The sequence below is a fragment of the Necator americanus genome, chromosome V (genome assembly GCF_031761385.1).
Source record: "Necator americanus strain Aroian chromosome V, whole genome shotgun sequence".
Taxonomy (NCBI): Eukaryota; Metazoa; Nematoda; class Chromadorea; order Rhabditida; family Ancylostomatidae; genus Necator; species Necator americanus.
Window position 1 is genome coordinate 22584757 of NC_087375.1, and position 19966 is coordinate 22604722.

The 19966-nt window shown below is 39.8% G+C and overlaps 1 protein-coding gene across 1 annotated transcript; it reads right to left on the reverse strand.

Annotated features, from left to right (window-relative positions):
• Window positions 1-7323: 7323 nt before the first annotated feature.
• Window positions 7324-18587, reverse strand: RB195_014873 (uncharacterized protein; the record flags this gene model as incomplete). Its single annotated transcript, XM_064205313.1, has 3 exons — window positions 7324-7396; window positions 16234-16367; window positions 18399-18587. 3 exons carry the CDS (start codon window positions 18585-18587, stop codon window positions 7324-7326), a joined length of 396 nt encoding a protein of 131 aa, XP_064061194.1.
• Window positions 18588-19966: the final 1379 nt, after the last annotated feature.

Genomic DNA, 19966 nt, shown 5'->3' on the forward strand with positions numbered 1-19966 from the left:
TTTATCGATAACTGGAGTACTCCCTACGTGCGAATAGGATTGATCTGCTAACGCTGCAGAGTGGAGGAGAACGGAGTCACAAAATGATTGCAATGAAAACAGCACCTCAAAAAACTAGGTACGATTTTGAAACCGACGAGAAATCATAACTAATTCCTCCTTCAGTCACAAGAAACAGTACTATTTCAAAACTCGTGGAAGTATACCAACATGACCATTTCTGCGGCTGCCTCTGAGCCTATTTAAGCCAATTCGAAGAGATTAGACTCGATAGGGCCTAAGAAGCCTCACTATTACATGTTCTAGGAGCGGTTTTCTAGGTGAGGGAGGACGAAGACAAGGATAAAGGATCAAGTACACGGGGTTGATCAATCCCTATGGGGATGCGCCTACGCGTTCGACTTTAACTCAGACTTCGTTTGAGGTTTATTTTCGTTTGAGGAAGGATGAAAGGCTTGGTTTGCACTAGGACGGTTTCGAGCCTCCGATCGATTATAGCCACAGCGAAACTCTTACCGATTGCGCTTTTGGTATAGAAGGCTATCTGTATACACTGTAGATTTCGAAGAAAAAAAAAAAACGGACTTTGCAGATTAACGGTTTACATTTACGGTTTACCCATGGAAGGCGAGGATGTTCAGTAATCCATTGACATTAAGACCTAGTGTCAAACCACATTTTCTATCAGCCATACAATTCAAATAGTCAAAAAGGAAAAGAAACATCGTGTTGCAAACGAAGCACACTTAGTAACTAAGGAAGTTAAAATCACCAGTACATTGAGTAATGAATTTAGTTATTCATGGTGGTATCATATCCCAGCTTAAGGAGAGAGCATAACTAAATTGACAATGTTGTTATCTCTGAGTGAAGAGATAGGGATGGTGGTGTACATCACGTATATGAGGGTGATCACGCGCACTTCCTCCAAGTAATCCGGAAAAAGCCGTGAAGAACGGACTTGGATGCTCCCGTGTTCCTTATGATGCAACTTACGAATGGTAGAACGGTGGAGATTCGCAATGCTTTTATAATTATGCGATTGAGGAGCTTCTGCTGCTTATATGACCTCTACTAGTTGCATTGCGGACGTTGAGCAAAAATGGAATCGCCCACATTCTACCATCATTCTAATAAATTGCATTGTAGGGTATTCAGGTACAATGAAGGTTGTCGCCCTTTCCATGGATTACTAAGCGGAGTTGAGAGTTACTACGCTAGCAGTAGTGAATTTCACCCCTGCCCCTATCTAGTCATTGCGATATTCCAACGACATAAATTGCATGTTACGCTGCCTTCAATGAAATCTCAAAAATGATGCTATTTCGTGTTTATATGATGTAGTCGGTGCCGAACTCATTCAATTGGGTGAGCGATGCACCACTGATAGCAACAAGACAGATTGATGCACGAGCGTCAAATGGAAGTATGGCGTGCATTGCGGGGGACGCGTCGTGTTCAGTCAGTTGGACACAACCTCTACCGACTATATGTATCGTCGTTTATGACTAAAGCTATGCGGAGATATTAAAAAAACAGTTGTAATTGTGGGAAGATTGTAATTGCTAACAAATGGGAGAAAACACCTGTAAGTATGTTTTCTGTCACTCGTAACATCCTAGAGAACAAAATGTGTACGTGTCTAGTCTTTCTGGTCTTTCCTAATCTAATTTAGCTTCACTTAATAACGTTCATTGTGAGCTAATGCTGAATGAATTTAAATTATTTAATTATACATGCATATGCTGCATGCTGCATACTTTGCACAAAGCAGCAACAATTATTAGCTCAGACCTGTTGTTTACCGCCTTGTCATGACGTAGCGAGTTGGTCACTACACATCGTGTGTTCCTGCCTGTTTGTACAGCACAGAAGAAAGAGTAACGAACAGAGAACGAATTATATCAAAGTATATATTGGGACTTTGTTTTTACATGGAGAAAAAAGTTGCACGCTTGTGAGGGGCTGAAGATATGATTTCAAAAACTGGCGTTTCAGAGATTAAACTTGCGGAGTTAAGTGAAATAATGGGAAAATTGGATATATTACACTTCTATGCAAAGATGAATCAGACATTCGTCAAAGCAAACAACAGCAGGAGTTCTGGACAAACCCATTCTGGATTTGGAAAGGTATACCTTGCAGAGATCTCATCCCAACAAGGTGGCGATAAGACACATCCACTGTTTTCACGTCGTAACCAGATGAGAAATAGAAAAAAAAACAAGTATTCAGACGGAAATTTTGTCAAAACGTGTTTACCGACGGATATTTTGAAGTGAACCCTCAAAATATCTTCGTCCAAACACTTTCTGGCAGCTATCCATTGAGTTTTTCACGCTAAGTGTGACACCAAGTGAGTCTTGGGGTGAACATCAATGCTGGGTAGTGAGGCCAGGTCAACTGCGATAGCTGTTTCTGCCGAGCTGCTTATCTTCCAACGATTCATTCATTGCATATTCGATTAGGTCAACAACCTTAAGGGAAGATTTTTGTTCGTCCCGGCCTGTTCCGAAAGGATTCTTTGTTTCCTTGATATGCTTAGTGCAAATCTTTCAGTGTAAAGCTAGCAACTCGGAAATAAGATTTACAAAAAACAGTGAAAAAATAAAATGGTCAATTTTAGTCAATCACTCTGAGTTTCCAGAATTGAATCAACTTTAATTGAAAATCATTTGAGACTTCTGAACGCGTATGCGGCCTATAAAATGGTTCGCGGACCACAGCCGATGTACCAAAGCAGCTTTTTTTATCCCACTAGACAAGCCTTGTAGCCATTTCCTATCCTCGAGTAGTGAAAGGTTGACCTTGGGTGGTTTCGACACATCGACCATGCATCCGCAGCGGAACCTCCTTTCACTATACCCGAGCATAGCAAAAAACACTAAGGAATATCAATATGGTTGCTGTAACTCTGATATCGTTCCTTTATCTCTTCTATTGGGGAAAAAAACGTCTACATAAAACTGAGCGATGCTTCCAGACAGCAGTCAAACGTATGGATGTAACGAAGTGATTATACAAAAAGGCTCAACTCTTATTTAGATCTGGCAAGGTTATGTCATAATATCCTACTAAGTTCCGTCCAAAATTTATATATGAATATGTCCATTCAATCGATATTGAGGACTCGACCTGCTTGGGTGATCATTATGCGATGGAATCAATTTTGAACAGGCGATCCATCTATTGTTTAACGGGATAAAACGATGGTTTCTTTCTATCAAACGAAGGATGGATCGTTCGTTCAAAACCTCCAGCAGCATATTCCAATTAATTTCTACTTTTGTAGAGTAAATGGCCATGTGATTACACAAATCCATTGCATTTACTGTAGGCGATTTTAGGTTTATCTCCCAAAGATGCAAAAACGAGTCGATTTGCAATGGATTTGTGTAGCAACATAATTCAAGAAAGGGAGAAATGCCATGATTGACGAATGTTAGAAGGAAAGGTCTAGTACTGTGCAGAGCATATGTAATGCGATGCCATTTCACTGACATGAGAAGGAAGGAGAAATTACGAGCCACTAGCGAACTCGAACGCTTGACGGTTACGAAGTCAGAAATAGATTGACAGGAGTTTTAATCAAGTTTTATTCTGCGCGACCGTATCCACGAAACAAAAACACGCGAGACAATCACAAGAGTGATTTTAGTGTGTCTACAACTTACTCTAGGTCAGCTACATGGACATCGGTCATTGTTGCGACGGAAAAAAGGAACTAAATCTGCTACATAGAAGACAAAGTAACACGCCTTTCTAAGTTTTAAAAAGAATTTGAAGATGAGCGACAGCTATCGAGATTGAGATAGGAATTCGTCAATGATGAAGACATGGATAACAACAGCTCGTTCTCATTACGATTAACAACAAAAGAATATACTGAATATCGAAGCCAATGTAGGACTGAAACCAGACATAATAAACCTAATCAAAATTTTTCGGTTGAGATCACAGCTACTCCTTAGAAATCCTAAAAGGGACCGGATGACGCTTGACTCAATATTGCGATCATTTGGAAATTTTAGAAATTTGAATAGATCAAGTAAGTTTGATGACCTTAGATAAACTTCAGAGAATAAACTTTGAGAATGCCCTCGGCATCTCCGTTGCTACTCGTAGTATTCAAGTTTTGTAGTTGCAGAGCTCGAAAGTCGCTAACACTGTATGTAAATGTGCACTTTCTTCGATTTTCAGGAAAAGTCACACCTAGCAGGAATTTAGTGCAGTTTTGAAAATAAAGTTCTGCGAAAAGTTATCTACATTTATCCATATCCACATTTTACTCGAATTTGCTTGAATAAACTATAAACCTATGAGTGAGCAACTGTTAAAACGACATGAGAAGTTCATTATTCATAGCAGCAGTTTCCACAGAAAGTGTATTGGAGGAATTTTTTACATTTACTCGAACGTAAAACTTATAAAGGTGGGATCTTGAAATTTTGGGATGCAACAGGATGGAAGGATATTCTCTTCAGAAGTGAGATGCACTTCTAAGCATGGCCTTGATTTCATTCCTGAATTTCTCCTTCATCTCACACATATCTATTTCCCAAAAAAAAACGACTTTTTTTGCGTGGATAGCGAATTTTAGAAGCATTTCTTTGTGAGAGATATATACTTCGATATCCACTGAGTTTGCTTATTGTTTTGGAACTGATCTAGGATTTGTTTGTTGAAAATCTGTAATTACGTAGTCAGGAGTTGTCCCTTCTCCACAAAAAAAGGATCAACTAGAAAAGTTAAGCAAAAAGTTGAAAGAAAGAAAAGTTATTAGCATGAAAAGAGGCAAGTTTGCTTGAGCATGCATATATATGAACCTTCATGCTCTTTAAATGCTTAAGAACATCTTCTGGTTTCGGTTAGGCGCATAGCAGATAAGTGATATGTAACACTGGACCCATAAAAACTTGATGTCGTACCGGCGCTCGTTTAAAGCCTCTACCCGCATCTACTAAGTCTGAACAAAGCTCCTCACGAGACAGTTACCTTCTCTTAGGCGTAATCTTCAGAAAATATCCATGTGGAGGTGTTTAAAAGGATTAGTAAATGGGGACAGAATAGGAATGAAGAGTCACATGCAGCATATAGGAAATAATTACAAAATTTCCCGAAGTACTGAAAACCTGGGATGTGGCATTTGAGGAGAGATGCGGAGCACAATAACTGTGAGTCAATGTGTAAATTGCAAACTTTGTTTTACATACTGCTTTTGATCCATAAATCTATGAAAACGTCACCTCGTCGATTAACGAAGTGGAGCGAAGATGTCTTTTCGTTTGACTTCTAATGATTCTCGAATCATTCATTCATAAGTCGATAAAGTTGGCGTTGTTGACGGTGGCTTATTGCGGCTTTGGCTCAATGAAAGGATTTCTTTGTTGTTCAAGATGAAGAAGAAACGTGCAGCGAGCACTTTTGTTTAAAAAATATCACTTAAGCTGCTAGTCTCATTTGTGCGGCATGTCGTGATCTGAAGTCCAGGGAATGCACATAATTTAGGTGTTTACAAAAGATTCAACCTATACTTCACTCAGCGTGAATTTCATGCGTCAAGGTTATTCCTGCAGATTAATGTCATAGCCGTCAGACGTAATGATTGCGTTTGTTCGCACTACACCCTAAGAAAATGAAGAGCAGCGCTTGCGGAAGGTTTTAATGCTTGAATTTTTCAGCAATAACTAGAGTTCAGGGCAGTACTGCAATGAATCTATCTGTCAGATTTTTCCTTAAACCCGTAGAATTCAAGAAATGGAAGGTTTCCATGTGGATTTCTTCACTCGTACATGCTCCTGGATTGCTTCATTTAGTGAAGTGAGGGATCTGGGTGCTACCAAGGACTCTTCGAGATTTACAGGAGTGGTTTCATATTTTCGTGCACAGCGTAACCGTACACGAGGAAAATGTGCCGCGTGCTGGTTTATGTTCATTTTCTGCAGTAGAGATCGTTGACAAAGTATTTGTGGTGTACCTCCAACATGCCCAGCGCTTCTCCTTGCTCATCGTATTCTCCCTGCCTCAAGTTGAGGACGGCACAATAGCCTTAAGTCTTGAACTGAGAAATGGTGAAAGACGACCTGAGCACATTTAGGGTTTAGGAGAGAAGAGTTACAAATGGATTGATTCTGTGCAATCTCTCGCTAGAAATCGAGAAGATTATGCAGAACTGTGATCAAGGACGATACACCTGAGCGAAGATGCGGACATTCCCAGAAGCCGATAATATCAGCCTGTCGGTTAAGTTGAAACAAGTAAGAGGTAGTTTAATGCAGAGGATTTCTGAGGCTTGGATCTCTCCATCCCATATTAGAATTTGGAATAAAATATACAGTTTACAGTTGCTGACGAAGATGTTGCATCCACGTTACAATGGAAAATTTCCGCTGACACTACCTTCAAGTAAGCCGACAAAAGATCAGCAAAATTTCCTTTGTCCCAAGTTTTGTCCATATAGATCCCATATATAAACGTTTTGTGGAGCCGTGGAAGTAATTTTGCCAGATAAACTATTGTAAGCTGCGCCCAAAAAGAAAAAGCTGCAGAGTCATTCATCTTTATTTGTTCGTTGTGAGCTCCAAACGTACAGTTTCCTAATCTGCACAGTGTTACGCCGAATGAAAGAAATGCTTTAAAAGTGAACAGGAAGTGTTAGAATTATCCTTAAGATTTTTTTTGGAAAACACCTTAATTCAATTTAATTATGGGCGCAAGCTACTCAAGAGCATCATCGCAAGAGATGTTGCGCAGGCTGCCATACCAACAAATAGACAGATCCGTGTTAAAGTGATGTTAATGTGACAATTTAGCAAAAATCAGCTAAGCGGAAACCTGTTCGGTGAGGAAAGTCGACATCGAAGTGGAAACAGTTGAGAGATGTAATAGCACTACACAATCTGTTTGATTACTGTATAACGAACGAATGAAAATGACTTCTTTGAAAATAGTGCTTCAGCCCTGAAGATAAGGCATATATTGTTGAACATTTTGAGATATCCTGTTGCTGTTGGCTGGACTCTAAGCTAAAGAAGGAATTTAACAGTTTAACTTTGAAAAAGAGGCCTGTCTTTCACCACTTCGTTGCTGATTACCGTAAAATAAACTGGAAACAGATTAAAACTCGGGAGTAACAGTTGGAAGAATTCACGATTTTCGTCCCGCTTTGATAACGAATAATAACAAATAATATTTGGGACTTAGTTCACAAGAGTCACAGCACAAGAAAATATGAAAAATCCTTACAAACACAAAATTTAGATTTATTAGGAGCAGCCGTGGTTGGTTTATTCGTTCATTGAATAATACAGTACTATAAAAAAATTAAACATTGGAAACTTCATTTTCCTTCCGCTTCTCCAGCATTGTACCTGCCGTGACTCTGTTCCTAGAGACCCTGGAAATTGCAGTGTAAATGCTCCAATTCCCACTAAAATATCAGCTCAGTGATTTCTCCGGGGAAAAATAGCCGAGAACCAAATTGGAGCTTCACAAATGTGCATTCTTAACCTTCCAAAGAGATATAGGAGGTAAAAGTTCACGTAATTTTTGGACCAAGACCCCGGCGTGGTACCGTCATCGCGAAGATGCGAGAGTGCATTCAAAAAGTAAATAACAAATATTAGGAGCATTGCGTAGGTGCAGTATTTGTTGAACCCTCTTTTTTTGTTGAAAACTATCCCTGAGAACAAATTCTCCTCATAATAGATTGCAACGTGTCTGCACTCTATTACTGTCAAATTGAAAGTGATAGTCGGAATCCAATTATCTAGACGAGTTGCAATAGTGGGAATTTTTAGCAGATCCATCAGCTGTTCTCTGTGGATTTCCTGATTCCACTGTCTCGAGAAACATCGGAAAAGACAACAATTAATAAGTAACAAACAAACAAGAAATTCTGAGAAAGTTTCGAAACAATCCAGGACAATCCCGAAAATGTTTTTTTGAAGGTTTTTCAGGACCCGATCGGTAGTATTCTACATGTTCAAAAGAGTGGACACCGCTAGAACTAGGAAAGTGCTCTGATGATGAAGTTGAACTAATGTGAGCGCGCAAAGACTTCACGGACAAAATCACATTTTAGTAAGAGAAAGATCTATTTAGTTTTATAGAATATCAAAGAAGGGTCCTAAATTTTCGGACAGAGGAAGTTGTTGAAATAATCGGAGTTCTCCACAATAAGTGATTAATCAGGGAAATGTTTTCGAGAGGCGTTTCTTGAAATAATTCAATCATTTTACTGAGAAGGGTGTCGCTCAACATTTCCTGATTATCCACTGGAAAAAATGTAAGGTTGATGCAATAGAAGATTGCTCAGTTGGCCATAACATCACATTTTCGCGGGCCATTTACTATTTGTGAGTGAATGGAGCGTGGTCATGTCTGCAAATGCTTCTCTTGCAAATACGAGCTGTTCTACCGGAGTCCGTGTACACGTTGAAGTGTTGGTTATAAGGTGCAAACCTAGTAGTTCTACAGAAAGCAAATAGCTTAAAGAGATTTCGAGCATGGTCATGGAATATTCATTTATTATTTATTATATGGATTTTACGAAAATTAATGAGAAACGGTATTTAGAGCAAGCTGCTTGGAGATCGCGTTGTAGAATTTTGAATTAGAAGAGCGGCTAGTGAAATCTACTAATGATACAATTTAGACGTAATGGTTCACACTGTAAGTTAAAATCCGATCATACAAAGTGTACTCTTCAGTTATGTTCCAGAGAACTGCTAGACAACATAAATGAAACACTATAAACACTTCTTCTTGATAAAAAAATGACATATCAAGAAATGGAATAGTTTTTGGGACGACCTTCATTGGATTTACTTCAGAATGTATAATTCGGATGCAGCTTGCACATAGAACATTGTGAATGTGAAAAACACCCTGCAAATCTGGAAACCGGATGGATCAGAAGCACCTAGACTTGTAAAGTTTGGCCAACGAAACTGCTCTGTACAATAACAGTGATAATATACACCACACACTCTTTTATTTCATAACTGTTTAAAAAGTTGCTTCGTAAGACAAATGGATCAGTAAGGTCTTTTGGTTAGTCCGATTTTTGGTTTTGTGATGATCTGCGTTTTCGCTTTGATGCTAGCAAACTATGTTTCGGGCTTTATTTGTTGTTGGAGAGTACCCAACATCGAAGATTTCCCACAAGAGTGATGTTATAAGGAAATATACACGGGAAATAGGGCATAATAGGAAGTTTTACCAATGATTTTCTTGATTTTTTTTTGAGAGATGACAAAGTCTATAGAATTATGAGACACGCTGAGACAACAATAAACCAACACCAACGACTAACTCAAGAACCTCTACGGAGAGCAACTGGAAAAAGACTAATCAGCGAATATTTACACTGGGGTTTTGTGTAGTTATCAGTGTCGTTCCACACCATAAACGGAATCAACATCAAAACTGACTATGAAATAAAAGAGCTTGAGAAACGAGGCCGAATCGATGATATCTAATGCGATAGCATCTCATATGACCAGAATAGGGAACCATTACTACAAATACATAAACATCGCCACAGATATGTATAGCTATAGGCCTAATATTTTGTATTCTGGAATTTTTTCCAATGCAAAAATCCCCATGCATCCCATGACAAGAGTTCATATTCAACCGAAGCATATAAACACATATGCTTCGTCAGAGGGGTACGGTAGACAATTGAACAAATAAAACTAGCAACTTGTGAAGTGCGAAACTGCGAAACACAAAAAAGTGTTCTGTGGTTTTGCAAAACAGTGAGAGTCGCCGAAGCAAAGGAGACTCCAGAGTGGCAGTCGAAAAACCGCGAATGATCATGGTCATGCGCATGCCCGCCATTGTGACTTTAGATGGTGCAGGAGCAAAAAGTACCCTTCGTATGCATTCTCAACAATTGCAATTCTCAAGAAGAATGATTACACAGTCACATCGTTTGACTCGTTCGCATTTCATCAAGAGGAGAACGTAAGAAGAGTAACAGTAGTGTGGGTCTAAAAAAAAGATTCTCGGTTGGTAATAATTCTTCTGAAGTTCCTAGAAAAATGAACAGACGGGATTTGTAAATCTGCTAGCAGCTCCCTAATTTAGATGTGCCTGAACAAGAAGGGGACCAGAGCGGCAAGTGTGTCTTAAAATCCCTTCTAAGCTTCAATGTTTCGTCGCATAACTCGAAAGCTCAAAGTCATCACTCATCGTAGAGTGCCATTTGTAGGTAATTTTGGTAAAACTGAACACTTCTTTCAAGGATTAGGTCGCCTGTTTACCTGCCAATTCACAGTTTCAGGATCTGGTTTGTTTCCACTTGTTTTTCCAGTGTGACAACCTACATGTGTATACGCCAACTGAGTCAAACTAACAACTGTATTATTACAAACCTTTCAAAGCTCATGTGAAAATGTTCGTTGAACTGAACGAACTCTATGAAATGAATGAGAGCAAAGAAAGCCTTTCATTCCTATGTATAACAAGAAATCATTGTTTGAGAGCCAGTGAACTGATTTTCTAAATCTTGAAAAACAGGTTCAACCAACGTTTTCTTATACGTAATCTTTTACTGTAAACTAAGTTTACATTAGGATTCTTAAGCTACTGCAGTTCCACTCCTTCGAAGAATTCGGAACTCCATGCTTTTTTTGAAAATCGCATTTTTGACAATAATCGAACTAAGTACCAGAAGGAAGAATATGTGCTAGAGATGCTGCGGAATGGAAGTTTACTCGAACCAATTCCCGCCTTTTACACCTTAACAAATTAATATGATTTTCCCTGTATGAAATGGGTGAGATCTATCACATTTTTTTCCAGAACCAGTTGCTAAGAAAGAGCATTCAAAATTTGCCAGCATTAAGATAGTTCTCGAAAACTCTGTAAACTGTGTTGTCTCTGTTACATTGTTGGACAGAGTGAAGAGCTCCTTTGGAATTATTGGTCAGAAACATGCCTGTCTCTATTTTATAGCAGTGAAATTTTCGTCACGTATACTGTATGTACTACAGTAGATAAGTAAGTACACTATTACCCCAACCACCCTCCTAATCTGTGGATAATCCAAGCTGACGGCATTTACAACCGCTCCCTGCAAAAATTAAAGCGAATGCACTATTTTAAATGAGGGAACAGTAAAGGACGAGATTTATGGTCATTAATCCGACCCCATGAAGACTCGGTAGGTGGACACTCCTACATCGTACTTTAGATTTCCTCGATTGAGTGGAACTGTAGAGGTGTTCGGAGTAAATTATTAGCCGCCTTAAATATACTCTATAAGCAGGAGAACTTGGAATAACCTATTATAATGCTCATCATTTCACAAGAGAAATAAGGGGATGAATGAAGTGAGCGCGAGAGGTGTTAGCAAATTCGCATTAAAAAAAGTGTCGATTCACTGACAACCAAGGCGGAACACCCTGCATCACCCATCCAGCACCCGACTGGGCAACCTGGTTCCCATTGATCGGTGCGTCGGGGCGGGACTTTTCGATAACAACATGACAGATACTCACAGAAGAGTGCAGAAAGGAAAGTAAAGTAAAACTGCGGACAGCATTAGGCGCATTTTGTGATGTGTTAAATGTGGATGAACGTGGTAAGGATGATGTCGGCGCAGTGCCTCGTGTCACGGACTAGTTTCTGAATTCGGAACGGCGAGATAACGAACCGGCACTGGATATGCGCAAGCCGCACGAGGCTAACCGTGGGTGCGAGAAGTCTAGCACTGAATCACATTCGGAAGATTCTATGGGGTGTGACTCTACTTTTACGAGCAAATTATGTGAAAAGAATGTATTCGACGACAAGAAAAACAATGTTCGACAAGAAGAACAATGTTAGTTCATATTTAGTTGCAGCTCATGAATAGTTACGGAATTAGAAGAATGTCATAGATGTGATCTCCGCAATGCAGTCAAGTAAATATTTTGACTAACTCACAGTACGGCATCGGACACTCCACTCAAAGTCGCACCCAAATCGGAAATTTTATCGCTTCTCGAATGCACCAGCAGATTCCCAAATTTTCGAATTAGTACGAAGTTATTCGAACCAACAGAAAGTCTCCTAATGCCATAAATACACGTATATAAAGCAATGCAATAAAAATAATGACATAATATCCAAATTTTGTCATCAGTACGTATTGCGTAACACAGGTCGCTCACCTTATTAGCAGAACATTTTTCTGTTCAGAGGATAGAAATCGGGACTGAAATTCACGTGCAAATAGCGCATAAGGCAGCCAAATGGCCTTCGAGAGAATTTGGATTGGCCGAAAGAGCTCAAGGATTGGAATCAAACGAGCGATTCTTGCGCAGGATTTTTTCCTCAGCTTATCTCTTCAGCGGATCAATGGTCAGATGTCTGCATTTGTCTGCAAACGATCTTTTTATACGAGCTGGTTTGAATGTAATGGTGTTTTCTATAGTAATAATTTCCAGCAAATTACTTGGTTGCTTTTTCTCTGTACAAAAACCTAAAGATATCTTTTATGTGGCCATGGGTTTCATGTATATGATCTGCGATTAGCATTTTCGCATTTCCTTAAACACGAGGGTAGCGAAATTTTTTTAAAGATTAGTTTTACTGCGCACTTCTAAATGAGTAGCCAACGAAATTTCTTCATTTAAAATAGCTTCATTAACAAAGGCACGATCCCCTTCGTGATGGCCTGAAATTGCAGCTTTTTTAGAGTTATGCGCGGCCCATGTTAGCACATTTGAGATGTCCCACTCACTTTCTTGATGAAAGCAGAAAGTATCCTCATATGGAAAATGTCATAGGACGCCCGGTACATGACGGAAATTCGAATAGTGCACATATGATCGCGTAAAAACTTGCAACGCAACCGGCACCGCCATATGACGAGTTTGCGGGTTTTCAAGGTCAAAGTAATTAATTGCCAATTACAACAAATGATGTATATATACATATGCTGAGAAACCCGTTTTGCCGAAAGATCAAAATGTTCGTCAAATTTTCGCCATATTTCGATGATTCAGTTTCTACATAATGATATCATATAAAGTTACTCTGATCTCGTTTAAGAAATAATTTCATCGCAAGACTTTGGAATTCTGCGCAAAACAAGGAGAGTTATGGGAACAAAAAGAGCGAAATGAGGTAATACACAGCAAGATAAGGTGTATGATGTCGGAGAGAGTGAAGGCTACGTTATTTTTATTCGACGAAAGAATTGGTTTTCGAAAATGTCTCCGGAGATGTTCTACAACATTTCTTACCCAAACCGAGTTTCTCCATTATAGTTTGTTAGTTAAAAAAAAGTTCCGGGTTCAAAAATCATTGAAGCAAATATTCAAACAGTTCCTTCCCGTAGCCACTCCTCAATGGAAGTTCGCTTCGCTCCCCTTCACTGATCAATGAAAATCAGTAGTAGTTTAATCATTCTCTTTCTCTCTGTAACTCTCTGAAATTAGATTTTTGTTGTTCTAACAACGCTTTCCTCCTCTTTTCCTCTTTTTTCAATATAAATAAAGGCGGAAGGTTCCATAGTTTTCTTTCTAAACGCGTCAGTTCCATAGTTTTCTTTCTAAACGCGTCAGTTCCACACTTGGAGAATATTCAAACTTTAGCCAACATACCATACCATAACATACCTTCGTTCCCAACACAGTGAAGACAAGAAATTTTGAAAGTACTACTCGAAGTATGGGTTTTCCTCTTGTTTCTCTCCAACAGTTATCGCAAAATAATGTTTTAACATGAAATGACGTGGACGACATCATCGTACTGTTAAGGATAGCTTTCCAAGCCACATCAAATAAACAGCTTGCTACTATATAAGCAGCCGTTTGCACGCGTGTTTCCACTTTCTGAGAAACGGGGGAGTCGTAGAGGTGGAAAGGAACGCGGAAAGTGGATACGACTACGAAACGTTTGCAACGTCCCATTTACCTTTTTTGACATGCACATGAAGCTACTACGCGATACTTCCACACCATGACGCAGGAATTCGAACCTGTGGGACCCGCCCTGCCGCTTTATGGCACCGGCGCACCAACCCGACGCCCTGGCACCCGTCGCACCCCATATTATAGCTATCTTGCGCTGGCGCACCAACACGACGCCGGTGGACCTGTCGCACCCCATTTTGTACACATATCATGCTATATAACAATGCGCTTAGTCCGTGTGTGTGTGTGTGTGTGTGTGTTCGTGTGTGTTCGTGTGTGTGTGTGTGTGTGTGTGTGTGTGTGTGTGTGTGTGTGTGTGTGTGTGTGTGTGTGTGTGTGTGTGTGTGTGTGTGTGTGTGTGTGTGTGTGTGTGTGTGTGTGTCACGAAATTCAAAAAGCGCCGGGTCCACAGGCGTCGAGTTGGTGCCTCGACGCTAGAAAGCGATAAAATGGGGTGCGACGGGTCCACCGGCGCCAGATACCTATGGAAGCGGGTGTGACGGGTTTAATGGCGTCGAATTGGTGCACCAACACCAGATAGCTTTGAAATGGGATGTGATGGGTCCAACGGCGTCGGATCGGTGCGCAATAACTTTGTGCAGATGTCGCGAAAGGTAAATTTGACGCTGCAACCGTTCCATATTCATGGCCACTGCACGTTTCGCATTGCACCTCTATGAATCCTCCACGTATCTATTTCCTTGCACGTTTGCCTCAACTTGGTGCCATGCCTTCTTCAAAAAGTGGAAACATCCACACAAACGGCTGCTTAAATAGTACCCAACAGCTCAAATAATCTGATGTGGAACTTATCTTTATCACTACGATGATGCTGTTCACGTCATTTTATGTTAAAACATCATTCTTTGATAGGTGTTGGGGAAAACAAGAAGAACACCCAATACTTCGAGTAATGCTTTAGAATTGCGTCTATATTATATAGAAACCGAAGGAGTGTTTAAAACTAAAGTTCGAATATTCTCAAAATGTAGAGCTGACGCGTTAGAAAGAAGACAACGAAATCTTCTGCCTTTATTTATAGTAAAAAAGAAAGAAGAAAAAGTTGCTAGAAAAAGAGAATTCTGATTTTACAGAAAATGTCACTACTATGCACTTTCATTGATCAGTGAAGGGGAGCGAAGCTAAAATCCCAGAAAGAAAGTATATATATATATATATATATATATATATATATATATATATATATATATATAAACCGTGATTTTTTTTAGTAACGTTCAGTATATAATTTTTAGCAGATTTCAAAAGATCGTTTGATTTAAAGGTACAACAAGGAAAGTGAAAGAATGTATGCAAGGCGAAGGTAAAGAATTTGAAAAATAATAAAGAGGATATTGGATATTTTGCATTGCGTTAGTCCAGTTAAAAAGTTCCTTTTTAATTTGCAGCAATTCAAAGCGCGATAGAAGAAAATTCCCCGATGTTTCAGCTATACGGACAAAAAAAAAACCTTTTTCTCTTGAAGAATTTGAAAAAAAAGAATGAGGTTTAGAAGCTGCATAAAACTATTGAAAAAGGAAGAAATACGACATATTTTGATAACAGTTGTGTTTTATCCAAGTGGCCAACAAAATTCACAAAATGAATGCATGATGTTTCTTTTTCACCTTTTCTCAAGTGCGGCCTGTGGGACTGAGAACATTAGAACTCTATAAAAAAAAAGCTTCCCACAATAGATACATAGCTTAAACATCTAAGATGCTGTCAGTGATGTAAAGGGTAGTTGTTTTGAAGAAAATTACGAATTAGAAATTAAGAAACATTGCAGTGTATACCTAGAGACTAAGCATTTTGGAACTATCGTGTGGAATTCGCACATGCGAAAGTTCCGCAACCTCAGATAATGACTTGCTTGCTGGCTCACATGTTCTAACACGTTCCTAGGCTAAAATCACTTGATACTCTGAAGGGGAAGCCTGGTGTTTACTTGTGACGTTCTCACCTGATTCCTGCGAAACAAGTAGGAACGTGTTAGAACATGTGGGCTGCAAGCACGTCATTACCTGAGCTTTCGAAAACTGCAAATCCTACCATCCTCCCATATTTGGCAGCTAATTAAAGATAGTTTAAGCGGAAGAAAGAAGGAAGTGAGCTTCTGAAAATGCACGAGGAAGAAGTTTCTTTGAAGACGTAATTCGTATTTCTGTGCCTTTTTTTTATTCGAGTAGCTAGGATTTTTTCCTTTTTTTTCGCTTTGAAACCTTCACCACTTCTCGTCACATATTGTAGCTGTCTCAAGAAAAACAGAAACAAAAAGGTTTCAGTAATGGAAAAGAAGTCAAAAGATACCATAACGAACCTGTGAAAACAAAGAATTGCAGGTCTGAGAATTCGAACATGTTCTAAAGGTGACTTTAATGGCAAATTATGTTGTTGTTCCCACTGAATTGCCAAAACACTTAGGAAGATAACGCTTGCCAAAGAGGCCTGTTTCTGCAAAGAAAGGAGGAAACAACATATTTCCAAAAGACGTTGAACAAGTTAGATATGCGGGGAAAATTTGAACCATCTAGAATGATTGACAAGTGCAATGTCTTCTTAGCAGGTCGCCGTGACCTTGAACATTATTAACATGCCATACCACCGAAGATAGAAGAAGTGTATACCACAAACACCGCCTTTCGAAGAAAAAAAAACTAAGAAAAATTAAGCTATTCACTATCAGTTAGTTATTAGTTATTTTTCTAATGTGAAGGTATTAAGAATGGTGTAACTCGTATCGTAAAATCCAGGAAACAAACTCCAAAATCTTAGAAGAAAGAGAGAGCGAAAGAATTGCTGAGGCTCAAGAGAGCTCCGCTCTTGCCATCTCTGCAGACACCATAGACAACGAGTTTTTTTTCCAGTTCTCAAGGACTCCTCAAACGAATCTCTTATGAGGTTACGTTCCCTTGAAAGTGTTGTGTTGGAGGCGAATATTCAAGGAGGACGAGTTACTGTATAGCAGCATTTCCATTGGTTTCCACAAGCGACAACAGCCCATTGAAAGTAATGTGTGCAGCGAATGACACCTAATTGCCTACAATTTCTAGTAAATTAGCAAAGACTAGGACAGAATCCGGGCTAAAATTACGGGAACAATAAGTGAAAGATGTGCAAGAGGGGAGGGATGGAGATGGGGATGTGATGATGTAGGTGAAGCATCCTCAAGAATGACTGAAACAACATCCAAGTTCCTAAGTTCCTGTAACACGCGAATTTTAAATACTCTTTCATTACATCCAACAAGTCTGATAAATCATTAGTAAAATTTTAGCGTTGGAATGCTCCCTTAATTTTGTCAAACCAAGTTTGCCGGAAACGAATCGATGGAAGAAATTCCATAAGTACTTATCTGATGCTTCTGCACAGTATGTAAATCTAAGTAGTGAATCAAAAAAGCAAGGTTGGAAGCAAGGAACAAACATTATCCCCCATCTAAAAAATCAAAAGTCTTTTGAAATTATTCGAGAAAGCATTTGCAAAGATTTCCTTTAAAAAGTCAGACCTCTATGTTTTATGTATCCAGTTTCGCTGAATACCTCGTTATCTTATCTATTTCCAAAAATCTGCGAAGGTTTGCATGAGTAATGTCTGGGGATCAAATTTCATCAACGATTAAGATTTTTAATTTGTTGTGTCGTCGAGATTTTTTCGTTGTTGCCACTAAAAAGAATTTTTGCATATTCCTTATTTCTTGAAAGAAAAGAGCATCTCCGCAGATGACCATTTCGCAGCACTACTCTGATAACAGCTTGTTTCTGGACGTCTCTTCTTTTTTTACAAGTACCACCATATAGTTCTACTGCTTCATTAGGGATTGGATACGCGGAGCAACGTAGCAGCGAGAACCTAGTCGACAAACAGAGGCCGGATCATAAATGTGGCATCCCATATAAATCGCAAAAGAAATCCCATGAATTCAGCCAGTTTTTGCAAAATAAAAGAAAACAAGAGAAACAAAGCTATTTGTAGATCATGAGAGAGGAACTAAGCACATCAACAGATTAGAAGCACATTGTAGCTAGATTTTCTGACTATTTTACAAGATAAAAAAAGCTAGTCTAACACTCCTGAAAATGGGCGAGGAAGAGACACATTTTTGAATTGCGGAAAATGAAGAAATGGGAAATAACTATGAGCGAGGTAAGATAGTAAAGTCGATGATCTGCTGGAATACGACAGGAGCGAAAATGGTTTCAAACGGTGGTCGATTGTAGCGGTGGAATCACGTGTGTGTGTGTGTGTGTGTGTGTGTGTGTGTGTGTGTGTGTGTGTGTGTGTGTGTGTGTGTGTGTGTGTGTGTGTGTGTGTGTGTGTGTGTGTGTGTGTGTGTGTGTGTGTGTGTGTGTGTGTGTGTGTGTGTGTGTGTGTGTGTGTGTGTGTGTGTGTGTGTGTGTGTGTGTGTGTGTGTGTGTGTGTGTGTGTGTGTCTGTGTCTGTGTCTGTGTCTGTGTCGAAAGACTGCGGGTGTTGATCTCCGAACCCTATTTGACAGCGTCGAGAATGACGCAGTCTTCGACTGCGTGGGGGCATCGTGACCTGGACTTGTCTTCGCAGTCGGTGTCTCCGCTTGAGAAGCGAGCGAACCAGCGCTTGACAGTCCTGATGCTAGTGCTGCCCTGGCCCAATCTGCTGCTGATGTTGCTGCCGTTGCTCCAATGCCAAAATGCATTCATAAAAGATGATAGCTCGAAGTTGCTCTTGTGTAATTTACATAGTGATTAATGTTAAGGAAAGCCCCTGGCTGTATATATATATATATATATATATATATATTGTGGAGAAGCTTCGAGAATGTTCTACAACTACAACGTGGTGTAACATGGGTTCTCCCCCAAAAATGGAAAGTTCTGCAAATTTCGAAATATGGATAACAAGACCTTCTGTCCAGCCTACTACACTCTTTGGATAATTGTGACGTCGGCATCGGTTTTCAACTGGAGGCCGGCGGAGTGTCATCGATAGGCCGATTAGGACTTCGAGGTGTTGTTAGACATCTCCAAAGCTTCCGTTGCGCGTTTACCAGTTGCGCGATGTCGACTGTTTGTAGCAACGTCTTGGAACAATCACAGATTTAACAAAATGAACAAGAGGATCGGTGAAGATAGTGGTAGGGATATGACAGGGAAAGACGAGCGGCTTTTACCTTACTCCTTGTGAAAAATATTTCAGGTAACGTAGCAGCTCCGTCGACCACAAAGCCTTCCCTGGCCGATTTTTATGCATAGTACTTTTTGACGAGTTCATTTACGGATATGAATTCTCTCAGCGAACGCATTTGCAGAGAAATCAAAGAAATTTAGGAGTTGTTTCAATTTGGATTTGCTTAGACTTTATTGTTTGGACTTTATCAAGAGGAACATTACGGTATTAACAGATAGTATTAGGGAACGGGTTCTTGAAAGTATAATCATCTTTAATCAATCTAGTATAATCACCCGCAGTCGGAAAATGTGAGAGTAGAAATGGAAAAATGCAAGTAGATGATATAACAAGGCCAAACGAGTCCTCTTTGTTTAATCCATAAGACTTCAGGACTAAGGACGGTGTATCACGATGCTGACGATGTTGAGGTCCACGTGGGCACGTATAGACTCCGGGGTGAAGATTGGAAAAACGAGCATTGCCCCACTTCAACTCACTAATCGTCTTGGAGAATGGCGCGGAAAACGGCATTTTTTCTTACGTGGAGCGTGAAATCGCTTCACCCTCACACACGCACCGGTTCCCTCAACATTTTATTCTTTGGTTTCATTTGAATAGTCTGCTAAGAAGATCTCATTGATCTCCGTCGGTCGCTTGTTGATACAGCATGTACGGAAGGGAGCGCGTTTTCATATAGTTCTTGGAAAAAGAGCCGTTCTTCAAGAAGGGATTAAAAGAATCGAGCGGGGTTGTACTCGTAATCAACAGCATGGACTCAGTATTCACCTACGGAGATCCCAACATCGTTAGTCTCTCGATAATGTGCCCTTAAGCCAAGAAGACACTAGATGAGACGCTGGTGGTTTAAATATAAAAGGAAGTGGATGGCTGGCAAAGTGAATAGCC